General features: G+C 35.8%; 3 protein-coding genes across 4 annotated transcripts; 1 reads left to right on the top strand and 2 right to left on the bottom strand.

The window, feature by feature from the left end:
• Nucleotides 1-152: 152 nt before the first annotated feature.
• LOC142980993 (uncharacterized) lies at nucleotides 153-7,873 on the bottom strand. Of its 2 annotated transcripts, XM_076126641.1 has the most exons (9): nucleotides 7,702-7,873; nucleotides 7,433-7,627; nucleotides 6,434-6,571; nucleotides 5,580-5,831; nucleotides 5,201-5,281; nucleotides 4,688-5,014; nucleotides 4,156-4,251; nucleotides 3,412-3,594; nucleotides 153-760 (listed from the first exon to the last, which is right to left on the bottom strand). In XM_076126641.1, exons 1-8 carry the CDS (start codon nucleotides 7,765-7,767, stop codon nucleotides 3,430-3,432), a joined length of 1,320 nt encoding a protein of 439 aa, XP_075982756.1. In that variant the 5' UTR covers nucleotides 7,768-7,873; the 3' UTR covers nucleotides 153-760; nucleotides 3,412-3,429. The 2 variants fall into 2 exon arrangements, with proteins under 2 accessions (XP_075982756.1, XP_075982755.1); XM_076126640.1 differs by having other exon boundaries at nucleotides 153-3,594.
• Nucleotides 7,874-8,167: 294 nt separating this feature from the next.
• Nucleotides 8,168-10,364, top strand: PolI (DNA polymerase iota). The gene is made up of 2 exons (XM_076126532.1): nucleotides 8,168-8,325; nucleotides 8,423-10,364. Exons 1-2 carry the CDS (start codon nucleotides 8,315-8,317, stop codon nucleotides 10,233-10,235), a joined length of 1,824 nt encoding a protein of 607 aa, XP_075982647.1. The 5' UTR covers nucleotides 8,168-8,314; the 3' UTR covers nucleotides 10,236-10,364.
• On the bottom strand, nucleotides 10,289-13,538 carry Cog2 (conserved oligomeric Golgi complex subunit 2). The gene is made up of 6 exons (XM_076126531.1): nucleotides 13,331-13,538; nucleotides 13,016-13,243; nucleotides 11,988-12,831; nucleotides 11,533-11,738; nucleotides 10,828-11,279; nucleotides 10,289-10,708 (listed from the first exon to the last, which is right to left on the bottom strand). Exons 1-6 carry the CDS (start codon nucleotides 13,406-13,408, stop codon nucleotides 10,435-10,437), a joined length of 2,082 nt encoding a protein of 693 aa, XP_075982646.1. The 5' UTR covers nucleotides 13,409-13,538; the 3' UTR covers nucleotides 10,289-10,434.
• Nucleotides 13,539-14,952: the final 1,414 nt, after the last annotated feature.

The raw sequence follows: 14,952 nt of genomic DNA on the forward strand, positions 1-14,952 counted from the left end.
TCTGCTTAGATATGTATTTGTACCTTAAAGTATATCTACGATAAAAGAATATTAACAAAATCCTGAATCTGCAACGGTACATAGTGCTTATTGATACATCATATGCCTGTCTGTGGCATGCAAGACAGTTGGATTTGAAATGAGACCACACATGAGTATTCAAAACTATTTATTGATAATTTATTTCTCTTATCTATACATTATAGGTATACACGAAACTCCAATTTGCGAGTATTGAACCAACACTATCAAGTCACCTTCATCAAACGAAGGTCGTTCCAGATTTATACTAAATTTATTTATGAGGGTAGTTACCAAAATACTCGCAAATCTGTACACAACTTTATACACATAATTACATATTTTATCGCATTTCGCTTAGATATAACATAATTGCAAAGACTTAGGGCTTGATCACAACTGTCTCAAGCTAAGCCGCCTTACGCACTAGCGGGTAACCGCGCGGTTACAGTTTAATATGCAACTGCCACTTTAGCTTCGCGTCAACTGCCTCAGGACCGTAAGGATCTGTCAAATTACTACTAATAATTTCTGTGGCCCCGAAATGCCGATACAGTGGACGCAGTACCATAGTAATTTATAAAGCAACAAATCCAGTCCGTAGCAGTTGACGCGTAGCTTGAACCACCATTATTTGTCAAACGGTTGCATACTAAACTAACAACGCGGCTAGTCGGTCCCGCGGTGAACCTTGGTGGGTAAGGGGCTAAGACAATATATCCATCTCGTTCTATTCCATCTGAAAAGAAAGAGACAGCATCATCTAGATGTGAACACCCACAGTATATAATACTCAGCATTAGCCTTCTGATCTTTTAGCTGCATTTATACATACTTATTACATGATTTTAAATCAGAAAAAATATTTATATTAACTTACGAACATTATCGATGAGGTATACAGTTGATGCAAAAATATAAAATATAATATGTTAAGACAAATGACAAATTTTAATATACGCATTGACATGCAAAATAATAATTTCCATGTAATTTCTCTTATAATTTTCGTAAAATGGAAATAAATAATTTAAAGAACTACAATAAATCAATATTCACTAGCCGATTTTAATACAAATATACAATAGTTAGGCCATCATTCTCTTTAGTGCGTTAGGAATGCAAATTAATGGGAGACTAGATAATCTAAAGAACTCGAATCCAAAAAAATTAAAGAAGTTTTATCTTAACAATACGCTAATAATAGTGAGCTTTTTCGTTTAAAAATCAATAGCTTTTAAAAAAGTATAATGAAATAATATATGCCCATTACTTTATATTTTAACAAAATTTTGATAATAATGGTTGCACTGCTAATGAAATCTGGTATAACTCGTTTCATTCATATTACTACACACAATAGCATTACCCAATTATAAAATAGAGTTAATTACTCATAAACACGACTTCTTGGAACAAATGAAGCTATGGGTTTGCGGTTCAAATTACTTTCAAAAACATACCTTAATTTTTCGATAAATATAAACGTCAAAGGAAGTCTAAGAAACATCTATTTTTATTATACATACTCACTTTCAATTCCAGAAAGGCATAAGTAGACTAATACTCGCTAGATATTACGCCTTTTTCAATCACCTTGTACTTTCAACAAAAGAAGGACTTAACTCGCCTTACTTTCGTTTGATCTTATGCCTTTTTAGAACTGTAAATGGTCGAGTTTTGTTCATTACAACATTAACTATAGTCACTGCAGACATTTAACTGTACATGGTTTTATTTTAACAGATATATACATATAATATAAGTACATTATAAAGGTGGCGGTTCGCTCCACGATAAAGACATAAGACCTCGACCAGGGACTGCGTTGCTTTTCTATAGATAACGTCACGGTCTTGCAAAAAGACGTAGTACTCGTAACCTGTCCTGTATAACAAGATGTATGGATGTGAATGAAGCAAATAAAGTTTGTAAGGATCGAACCAAGTGGCTATCTCTGGTCTTTGCCTACCCCTATGGCAAAAAAGCGTGATTTTAAGTACCTGTGTATGTATGTATAACGTCACGGTCTATCTCGCGTCTTGCGATCTCTTTAATATGCATCACCTAAAGGAAAGTAACGGACTCAGTGTCCTGTCTCTGTCTCGCATGCGAACCGCCACCTTATGGGAGATTACGGTAGTATACATTCGGGACGTAGCCATAATATATCTAGGGATAAACACCCTATGTAAAAATCTACAGCTTTTACATATGTTCAGTACTATATATACTTTTATTAACTCGGGATTTGGTACCCCTAAAGTAACAATTATACATAATACTGTCTTACTAATAAACGTTGCGTAGGCTGTGATTAGTTATACAGCTTCAAAATTGATTGACATTATTGAATAACTAATCAAAGCTTACACTATGTTTATTAGTAGGTAAGTTAATATACAATAGAACATGTTCTAAGCGTTATTATTTTTATACACTTATTATTGTTGATCAGTTTTGGGAACACGATATTGAACTGCTCAATTCGTCTATATAGTCAATCGTTGATCGTCGATTGATAATCTATCGATTAACTTCCAATCATTGATTAGCAGTGGGTTGGTTCTTCAATCAGTTAATTTCGCCAGTCGATAGATTCAACTTCCATCAAACTTATTAATTTACAAATCAATCTCAAGGATGCTATCATCAAAAGCTATGAAAATGTACTACACGCGAAATAAACAATAATTTATTAATTGTCTTTTTCACACGTTTCGAAAATTACCATTTTTGTCCGTACTGCACAGTATTGTTTATATGAACATTATGAACAAATAATAATGCACTGGGCGTCCATTTAAATAGTATTTTCTTGAGAACCTGAGCATTTGTCCTATGTGAATACGACGTGATGTCAAAATACGAAAAGCCACTGACAGAAAAATGTATGTATACTAAGTTTTTGATACGGTTGCGTCGCATCAGCAGTAAGACAACTAAACGTTCGCTGTTAAATCACGATCAAACACTCAAACTGGACTCAATATTGAGTGTTTAAAACATATCTAAGGGATAAAAGACAGCATGAAATTATCAAAATTCCTTCAAATAAGTTAAACGCTTAACCACCAGTGGTGAAATAGGGATGACGACTAATTTATGTTTTCTGATCCGTCAGGTAGATTATTTAAAATATAAAACACGCATTTTGTTCCATCCAAAAACTAGATACAGCCTGGTGGCAGATGGACTGACAGACGGACAGACAGACAGCTGAGTTTTAGTAATAGAGTTCCATTTCTGCCTTTTAGGGACGGAACCCTAAAAATATGTACGTGTGTTAATAATCTTCTCAATCTAACAGCATGATTAAAAAAAAATTGCTTCATCCTGTTTGCTGAATTATAGAAGTTACAATTTAACATTAGTTTCAGGTACCGGTACCTTAAACGAAAGTGACCGTCAATTTCTCCTCTTCTTATCTCCGCCCTTGGATGCGAGCGCGTGCTGCAACAGTTCGATCTCGTCGTGTTGTCGCGCGAGCTGCTCGTTCAGTCCCGCCACATGTTCTGTCAACACGGACATCTGCTGCTCGTAGTTGTGCGACGTTGAGTGTAACTCTTCCTCCTGAAAGAAAAAATATAGTCAATTTATTAATTAGTTTAGTTCATCTATGTATAATGAGTTTGAATTAACAGAAGTTTAGTGTTAACGTAAATTTTAGATTTAATAACTTTAGTCATTGTATTATTGAGTCTAGTTTTAGTCAACAATCATATTAAGGCGGTCACACTGGTCACTGACCGCAAAACTATTTTATTGTAATAAAATCATGTTTGCATGAGTAATAATGATGTAATCGCAGAGCAAGAATCAAATTTAGTTAGTTTTATGAAAAAAAGAACATCACAAGTCGGTACTTGACGTCTATGAATATACATATAAATTATTATTTTTATTAATAAGTGTTAGCAAGTAAGATGGTACCACTCTATCACATTAGGTCGAACCTGTTACGATAGAAGTGTTCCATAGTTATTTCAAGTTTAAGTTTGCTTCATGATCTTCAAATTTATTAACACCAATTTATTCACTAAACAACATGTGTTTTTCAAAGTAATTATCACAAGTCGATACCTAACACATGTCCAAATAAAATAGAACAATATAGCAATAAGTATGACTCACCAATCTATTGATAGTATTGTGTTTATCTTGCAACGTGTACTCATCTCGGTTCTTCTCCTGCTCCATTTCGTCCAACCTTATACTCAACAACTCACACTGAAAACGACAAAATAATATTTATTAGCAAAAATAGTACCCGCACTTGGCCAGCGTGGTGGAAGACCTAACCCCTCCCTCATTATCGGAGGAAACCCTTGCTCAGCAGTGGGACATATTTGTTTTTATAAGACTTGACGACTACCCGCACTAGAATTGATTTTGTGTCGCGAGGACTATTACAAACATAAAAACAACCACAAAAAGTACAACCAGACCCGAAACAACTACTTGTGGATCGCACAAATAATTGTTCCGTGTGGGATGACTGTATATTTTAGTAAATTCACGTACTAATTTTGCGTATACCCCCGCACATACACACTTTCATACGCATATAAATTTTCAAGATTCATCTTTATCACTCACTGGTTACATGCCAGATTGAACGAGACAACATACTTCTTAATTATACAGTAGTACAACTTCCACATACCTCTTTAACATAATGATCAGCCATACTTTTCAGTTCTTGCTGCTCAGCTTTCACTTCACTAATTTTATTTCTAAAATACATCTTCATTCTATCTTCTCTGGCCTCTATTTCCTTGGGCAGGAGGAAGGGGACTGTCAGAGTGCCTAAAAGTCCCGTTACCCTGCCCTCAGCGTCCACGCTGGTCTCCCCAAAGGTGTTAAAGTCCCCGGAGTCGTGACCATCTCCTCTACGTTTCTGTGACGCGGACACGTATTTCGCTACTTCTAGTTTCAAGCTCTCGTTTTCCATCTTTAGCATCTCGAATTCCATTTTGAGTTTTTGATTCTCCTAGAATAGCAAAATGTTGAGTTTATTAGAATACAATCTTTTGTAGTTGAATCTAATAAAATATACTTTTTGAAACATAGTGTGATTTTAAACAGTAAGTTCAGCTGTTATAATTTGATTTTTGTTAAAAAAAATAAACAGTAATTTATTTTAGGACTGAAGAAAAATAAACAATTCTATATTTACCCCTTCCAAAGTAAGAGCTTTCATACTCATTTCATTGAGATTTAAATCATCTACAGAACTAAGGGCATCTTCACTGCCCACCTGAAAAAGATTATAAAATAATTACCTATTGTTTTTATTGCTTAGCTGTGCAGCCGTAGTAAATAGACCACTGTTTAGAGGTCATAGGTCTATTATGTACCATTTTTTCATGCCCTCAAAATAAAAAAACATTGATAAGCTCTTAATCATTTTCTATATACAGTTCTCTATACCTTTGGAATAATTATAGAATCGAAGAAGGCTTTTCTAGTATGAGAAAAACCCTTAGAGGTATAAATTACTATGAGTTAGTTATAAAGAAAATTTAAACAAATCACAAATATTATATTGAACATACCAAGCTGCCACCTTCCGACAAGAAGTCTCCATTACAACTAACAGCTTGACTGCCAGAAGCCAAATGTCCCTTACTAGGAGTGCCTCCGAGCCACTCCTTCTGAGCCTCCTCTAATGATAACTGTAACTCCTGGTTCTTATTCTTTAGTTTAGCAATCTCACACTTGTATTTACTATCACTGTCACTTATGTGTTTCTGGTAGTCTTCCAGTGATGCTTTAAGTTGCGAGATTTCAAATTTTTTGTCTGACAACTGAAATGTAAGATAAACAGTATTAGAAATAAATATAAATGTATGTTTGAGCACTTGTAGGATTGAAAATTTAAATTTAATTTGTAAATTTGCAATAAATTGTAGACTGAAACTTCAAGTCCTCATAGTTGAACAGTGATACCTTAATGGCAATGGTTGGGCTTATTATTAATCATGGGATAATACCCATCAATTTAGTGGCAAAGGTGTTCAAGCCGCCCAACAGCCAACAGCCAGACCAACTTCATACCAAGCTAGTCAGATCCACATAAACTCATTCCAATGTTTGCTTGTTAGTTTGAGGCGCCCATAGCCAGTTGCGCTCACCGGTCGGTAAACGATCTGTGGGTGAAGCAACCGTTGGCGCGGTCATTCCATAGATGGGTGACCGCATAGTGGTATTTGAACTGGGCGTCTCCGTGCTTCGGAGGGCACGTAAAAAGTCGGTCCCGGTTGTTGTCGATAAAGATAACAGTCGTTAAGCCTCGTCAAAGGCCTTCGGGCGGCTTGAACAACTTTGACACTAGGTTGACCACTAACCATACGATAAGAAGAAGAAGTGTTGTAAACCCGAAAATGTTAGCATTTTTTTCTAATTTTACCTGTGATGCAAATTGTGCATTCTCTATGATTTTCTTCTGTAATTCTTCCTGCAGTAGTCCTGAGTCTAGTGGTCCTTGGGTACTCACAGATGGCTGTTTGTCATCACCTTTGCTTCTTGATTTCTTTGTCAATTTTGACTGAAAAATTGATCAATTATTAAGTTAATAATCATTTCAAGGATGGGGTGTGAAAGATGCCACCATATTGAGGACATTGGGCAGCATAATTTTATGCTTAGAAATGCTTTATTCCATTCTACAAATGTTATCTATAGACAGAGAGTATGATTAGATCTCAAGTTTTTTTGTGTGGGGTGTGATCACTATTTTGGGTGTAATTATATTATTAAAATAGGAAAACATCCTGTACAATTAAAAAAGTTACAAATATTTTTTTCTAGATAGATGGACAAGGGCTGCAAAATATGTAAGGAAATAAACCAGCTTTAGAAATTTTATGATTATTTCAAATAGAAACTTACAACATTTTCTAGTCTGCTGAATAAAAGATAATTTGAATTTGATCTGTACTATTAAGGAACTATCTTTTGGATTTTGATTTCACAAAATAAAGTAATCAGTAACAATATTACATAATTTCTGATAAGACTCCAATTAGGCCAATATTTATTTTATCTTGCAAATAACACCAGAGTTACTATAACTCTTACTATATGCAAAATTTATTGTCATTCTTCAAATAAGAATTCTATTTCATTGAATGTTTAACTACAGTTCAAGCAATGTTTCGCTTCATGTATTTAGTAGAACATTGGTCTCAATGCACACAAACCTGCTTATAATTACTCTAAATACCAAATATAATGTACTCAATTAAGTTTAATTACAATTTCAATACCATCTGACTGTTTCTGTGCATGCCAAACAGGTGATAACAAACTCAACAAAGAATGATTTAGATAAGTTCAATATGTCAGTGATTAGATACATTTCACGGCCTCTGGGCTTTGTTTTACTGTGTTTCGTGACGCTACTGACCTGTAATGCGTCGAGTTCATCCTGAAGGACAGACACGCGCCGCGTCAACTGCTGATTCCTGAACGTCAATGAGTCTATCTCTAATTCTCCCTTCCGTAACGACTTCTCCTTCTCTTTCAACGCATCTCGCAGCTCGTTCGACTTCGCCTGCTCATCTAACACCCCCTTTTTTAACACCTTCACATGCACCCGCAGCTGCAACAACGGAAACAACGAATTCACAAAATTGCCGACAGTTTCACCGCACAACTGATAATAAAAATACACACTTTGGAATACTCCGACGCCAATTTCTGGTACTTGGCCTGTACATCACCGGAAGGTAGCCCCTCCATTGTGGTATTTCAGGAGGTCATCACTGTAAAATCTGATATTTAGCTGTTTATTTGTTAGTTGTATTGAAAGAACACCCACTACAACCCACTTTCGTGTAAATGACGTATTGTATGTGATAGATGGAAAGAAACGTCATGTGTCAAATTGATAACGGGATGAGCGGTATCGAAATCCTAATAGTCGATTATTAACCTCATCCACTTCAGCTTAACGCATATACAAAATCACGTTTTTTTTCTACACAACCAACATTATTGCTGTGATTTCATATGCTGTCAACGAAAAATATCTTTTCAATCATCTTGTTCTTTAAAGAAAAAGGTAAAAAAGAGTAGTGTAGACCGAAAAAAAGCTTTGATAGACCAAAGAGAGAAAAACGAGGGAAACATTTTTCCAGGCTGGCAACATTCCCTCTGTTGATGTGTCGTGATTGTCCAATATAAAATATCAATATTTTGGAAATTTATGAAAGAAAAGCTGTAATTTCTAACATACTAAACATATTTATATACTACTAATTATATTTCATCTATCAATGGTACGGTCATGGACGATAGGTACGTCGTTTGTTATTTTTTTACAACATTGTATCGCAACAGGTAAAACTAAGTTAGAACAAAGTAAATTATGACTAAACTAAGCGGTATTTTGCAGGAATATGGAATCAGGCTGTTCTCATTACAATGATGGCGAAAGTGAACACTCCAAGTGTATAATTCACGTCGATGTAGATTGTTTCTATGCGCAAGTGGAGATGGTGCGAAACCCCGAATTGCGGTCGGTTCCGCTCGGCATACAACAGAAGAACATCGTCGTAACTAGCAACTACGAGGCCAGGAAGTACGGGGTGCAGAAATGCATGCTTATTACGGACGCACTGAAAGTTTGTCCTAATCTCAAACTTGTAAATGGTGAGGATTTGCACAACTACAGAACTGCTTCCAACAAGATTTTTGCCGTGTTATTATGTTGGAAATGTCCCGTCGAAAAATTGGGTATGGATGAAAATTATATAGATGTCACAAACTTAGTACAAGAAAAGTTGAAAACTACAAATAATACTTCTGTCACACTGACTGGCCATACATACAACGAACCAAGCATGGACTGCCAGTGCGGCTGCCACACTAGACTGAGGATAGCATCACAAATAGCCAGTGAAATGAGAAAGAAAATATATGATGAATTAGGTTTCACAACTTGTGCTGGTATAGCACATAACAAGTTGTTAGCTAAACTAATATGTCCCCTAAACAAACCCAATGACCAAACAACTATATACCCTGAACATGGGACCAGTTTCATGTCTACTTTACCAAGTGTTCGCTCCATTCCAAGTATTGGTTCTAAAACTACTGAAGCACTTATATCACAAAAAATTATTACTGTCAGTGACCTCCAAGAGGTCTCCGTAGATGTACTAAAAAAGCATTTTAGTAGTGATATGGCTGTTAGATTGAAAGGCTTAAGTTTAGGTGAAGATAATACTCCTGTGAAACAGACTGGCAAGCCTCAGAGCATAGGTCTGGAGGACAGTTTTAAGATAGTCAGTGTGAAAAGTGAGGTAGAGGACAAGTTCACTGCCCTGCTGCAGAGGTTGCTGGTGCTCGTCAGAGAAGATGGTCGCATTCCAGTGTCATTAAGAGTTACATTAAGGAAGAAGGATGCTAAGAGATTGAGCAGTCACAGAGAATCTAGGCAGAGCCAGATCTCACCCTCAATATTCACACTAAGTAACGGCACCCTCACAGTCACTGAGGCTGGCCAGCAGAAACTCATGAACATAATAATGAGATTATTCAATAAACTAATTGATCTGTCCAAACCATTCCATTTAACTCTAGTGGGATTGGCATTCACCAAGTTCCAGGAGCGCATGACTGGCAGGAGTTCCATAGTCAACTACTTAATGAATGATATTTCCGTCCAATCTGTGCTTAACTTACAAAACGAATGTGATATGTCGACCACGTCTATGGACTACTCGGCCGTATCGCCCAGCAGTAGCACCACGACTGATCTCTCTGACGCTGAAGTCGAGCCGTCACCAAAAAAACCCAAAAAAGTTACGTGGATAGCAAAAAGACGATGTTTGTCCAAAGAAGAGGTAGCATCTCCTAGTAAACTAAAAGTTGGTGAACTCAGATTAAACTCTAAGGAATTAGAGAAGGTATCAGAGCTAAGACTGAATTCTCGCGACCGGTCATTGACGCCCCGCGCTAGTCCAGCGAAAGACAATCTGTCAGACACATCGGACACTATGAAAGATTGCGAGGAACGCAACTGCGACGACTGCCCCAGTTATGTCGACAAAGAAGTGTTCAGCGCATTGCCTGATGACATGCAGAAGGAACTCAAGGCCATGTGGAAAAACCCCTCCAGCTCAGGGGTACCCAGGAGTAGTCCGAGAACCACGAACAAAGCAAAATCGAACACAATTATGAAATATTTTGTTCCACACAAATAGTATTAGTAAGATTTTATCTTGTTAATTATTTTAAGTGATAAGTGAATGGTTTCTATTTTTTCAAATCATACAATTTTTATTCAGCTGATCAAATACATGTTTATGTTAAAAAATAAATATCTTTTATTAAATAACTATATTTACATGTAAATTCTACAGGTTAAACAACAAAAAAACTTTTAGTATACAACTGGGCATATCATTTAATATCTATATTTTTTACAGCATCTGTTACCATACTGGATAGTTCTGTGAATTTTCGTACACTATTTACATTGAGGTGGAGTGTGTCGGCGAGCTTGCCATACGAGACGACGTCCACGTTCAGTTGCAGTCGTATCTTGTCTCCGTCCGTCACGCCCGCGTTGTCGCTGCTCTGCGGAGAATTTATCTCTCGTATTTGCTTCAGTCTTCTCAGCGAATCCTCTGTTTTTTGAACAGAGGTCAAAACATCTTCTACATACTTGTAGTATCTGGAACACAATGTGTCTATTTATAGAACTGATAACGTGTTTCAGTTATGTAAATCATATTATTATAATGTACAATGTGGCACGATTTATATTCTGGATGAAGGTTAGGCAATACTTACGAAACAGTCATAACATCGAATAGCGCCTCGAAGATTCCTATAACAAATGCATTATCTAACTGTTTCGTAGCTTCCTGATTGAATTCCGTCAACGCGTTCGACACTACTTCTATATATGTACAAGGTTTCGTAGGAACACTGCGATTAGTTTTTCTGTACAGTCTGGGAATATCACTAACTTGTTTCAACTGTAAGTTGAAATTGTCATACAGTTCGTTGACTATACATTCTCGTATTTTCTCTTTTGTTCCCTCCAATGATCCCTCGGAAGATCGCAAACTTTGTGCAAGTAGGTCTTTGTTCTCAATAGATATTCTAGTTTTCACAAGATCTAACAGTTGTGGAAGCCTCTGTAAGAGAGCTTGTATATCAACATAAACATTAATACTGTTGTTGATAAGAGACTTGTTTATGTTTAGATTGGTAGTTTCAATCTTGTGCGATGTAGATTTCTGTAACAAAAGTAATATATTATATTTATAGAACTTATAGATCATATTTTATCTCAAATACAAATAGTATACTCTTCTTGAAGAGCCATTTAATTCAACATCAATGTATTTATCCACACATCCACAAGTACCCATTAGTGTAGTGATAAAATCAGATTTCATAATCCTTATCAGTATAGCTCTATAACATTTTTATCAGTGATTCAATCGTGGCTTGAAATAACCGACATATACATAGTGCTTAGTTGATTACCTGAGTACAATATGCATTAGCCCACGTCGCGTATCGCGATAGCATTTGTAGTGTCAGTTTCCAAAACTTGTGTGCCAAAGCTTCAATGTAGACACCTTCTGACCAGCACTCTTGGACCGCACTCCAACATTTTTGTGTTTCTCTCAATACAAAACCATTTGCGCTCTCTGGCGTCGGGCTCTTTTGTAACGCCGCCTCGTAACTTCCTGTGATTGTTATCGAAATTTGTAAACACTAACATATTTGTTATTTTAGCACAAAAATGTGTGGGAACATAGCATTTCCATTTCATGGATAATGATTAAAACATGGTAACTGGCATGAAGCCAATGTAAATAACTGAGCAATTACTCACTTCATGTTTAATTCTACAGAAGGAATGGAATACTTAACCAAGTTTAAATTAACATTATGCATTATTTATACTGTTTAATTATGGTAACAATCTTTCTTACCTGCAATTTCTTGAAAGCGTATTTGGAAATAAACTGGCAAATTCCATCTTCTTTGGAAACTTTTAAACTCTGAAGTATCATGCAACAATTTTATATCTTCAATAGAACAATATTTCTCTAATTTCTTTACAAACTGTATGCTCTCGCTGTACCTTCTATAAAATATCTGTGGGTTTCCAGGAGCAAATATAGACGCAAGATTCACCTCCAATCTACTCTCAACTTCACACCAAAAACAGTTCACTAAAAATCTATATTTCTTAACAAGAAATGTAAGTTTGGAATGTTGTGTTACCGTTAGGAGTAACTTTAGTTTTGTGTCTAATAAAGCGAGGATTCTTTCATAAATGCCCAACAGTCCATCTTTACTTTTCTGTAGTGTTGGTTCATTGATAATGTCTTGTAACAATGGAGCAACAGCTTGTTTACGTATCAACATTTCGGACTCTGCAACTCGATCTAAAGATGCAAGTGTGATAATTGTTTTTAAAAGGTTCTCCTCGTCACTGTCATTCCAAAATTGGAAAAGTAAATCATTTAGAGTTTGTATAAGTTTCCCTCCTACTTCATTATATTGTAATTTATGCTCTGGCTTTATTATACTGTCACATTTAGCAATGGAAAACTTCAACTGATTGTATTGCATAGCAGCTCTGTCAGCTAGTGCTACTCTCTCATGTTTCTTCTTTTCTGAGATATTTTTTAGAATGTTGTCCAATGTTTTAAGGCAATTGATTGTTTGGCTGTAGTGTTTCAGTAGCTGCTTTTTCTTTTGCAAACCATGTCTTTGGTTCATCCACATTGACAACTCTTTCATAGCATCCTCTAAGCACTGTTTCACACTCTACAAAAAAAAAATCTTTTGAATGAATTTACTTTTAAAGCAAATTTAGATTTTAATAATTTATATACCTGGTTAAATTTAAAACAAGAAGCTGCAGTATTAATGTAACAGCGGCTATAGTTCATTAACTTTTTCAATTACCGATTTCGTAATTATAAAAGCAATTAAGATACTGATTACTTACAAGGACTTCATCATTCAACTGTCCTAATGGCACCTGGATTTTAACTATAGCCTTGTCAAACCCGATGAGTGTAGCGCATAGATTCACGAAATTAGCGTAGTCCTTATTGATAAGCTCTATCATAGCCAATCGAAGGACTTTTAAGTACACTCCCAGGTCATCTCGCATCGTCTCTAACGATGCTACATTTTGATGTTCCGCCAAGAAGTTATCGACGGAAAAGTTTGTCTGGAACAATTATTAACAAACTCAATAACATTGTCAAGTAAATCAGCCGGTTAACACGTATAACTACAAAGAAATCGGCGAAAATACCTTGACGAAATCATTCCGATCAAAGCACAGCCCCCTTGGGGCTGGCGGAAGTGTAAACTCCATTGTATTACTTTCCATGCTAACGTGTCACTATCATTGTATTATGAAGGCACCATTATTGAGAGGAATTGTTTAAAAGTGTTAAATTATCTATTTAGATCGCTGCTCTCTACTGCGATCATTTTGACACTTGAGTTTCACTGACGTAGGCCTGACACATCACACGTCAATTTATTTATTCGGATACACACAACGAGTGTTGTGTTAAATACTTTCTCCAGGCTTACATTAAAAATGTTGTTTATAAAATCATGCTGCTATTCAAATGAAATAAATTTATCAAAGATGCTAGGAAAAATATGTAAGCCTATTAAAAATTGCCATTCTACCATAAAAAACAGCAATACCGCGACAGTAGTAATACTGGTCTACGCCTATATCTACGGTGAAGTTAAGAAAACAATAAGTTAAACTACCACCATAAATTTGTGTAATAATAATACAAATTTGTTTAATATTTCTTCTCTAACGGTACAGAATTTTATTTCAAATCTCAAAGCAGTTAATTTCAATAATGTTAACATCCACACCCAGTGGCGTAACTATACCGCTCGAGGCCCGTGGCAAATTCATCAGATGCCCCCCACCCCGCAGTATAGAAAAGCTTAAATGTATGATAAATAAAAAAAATTGAGCCGGGATTTTCCTCTGATCGGGGGCCCTTTCCGGCTGGGGGCCCGTGGCATTTTGCCGACTTGCCACCCTGTAGTTACGCCACTGTCCACACCCACATAGCTACTTATCTCTATCTCTACTCTCCATAAAACCTTATTCCCAACAGCACCTATAAAAATTCTAGCCTGTCTGTGCTACTTGATTTCAAATACAGACAAGGTCAATTTAATAAAAATCACAATAGGTACAAAAGAACGTAGGTGTCGTAATAAATGGGAAGTCCATTTATCCACTTTATTAATCATAGGTTAATCAAATTAATACAAACAAACAATATAATTTTTAGTAATAAATGATTTCTAAATCTATAAATGAGCACTTGTTACTTTCTTTCAATGACGTAACTCATATAACAACCAGAGATATACCTACAACGTGCAATTTAGTAATTAGCAGTCATTAACTGAAATTGGATTATTAGACATAACAAACAATAGGTTGATTCAATTTACGTAACCCGTCATTTTGGTCTTATTATTCGACCGTTTAGTAGGAATTTAACAAAACAATAGGGAATATAATTTTCATACTTAAAACGACAGGGTGGTTCATTTTGAAGCCGTAACACACTAAGAGCAGACACGCATTCTTAAAGATCTAACGTTTATTTATTAGGTTGGTATAGTATATAGGTAGAAACGAATCTAATATGTCCTCACATACAGACTGAAAACTGTGAAAAATAAAGTTTCACTGTTCACAGTTTAACACATTCGTGTTCACTCTGTAGATAAATACTCACAACAAGCCAATTATCGTCATAAGAATTGATACTACACCAACCAGGTGTTTAACATAATTTTCAGGTAATTTTATTAAATGGACAATGAAATCACTGTAGCGAGACATTTTCATGAAAAAGTTCATACATTGGAGACTTTCACTCC

Source organism: Anticarsia gemmatalis, chromosome 19, assembly GCF_050436995.1.
Source record: "Anticarsia gemmatalis isolate Benzon Research Colony breed Stoneville strain chromosome 19, ilAntGemm2 primary, whole genome shotgun sequence".
Taxonomy (NCBI): domain Eukaryota; kingdom Metazoa; phylum Arthropoda; class Insecta; order Lepidoptera; family Erebidae; genus Anticarsia; species Anticarsia gemmatalis.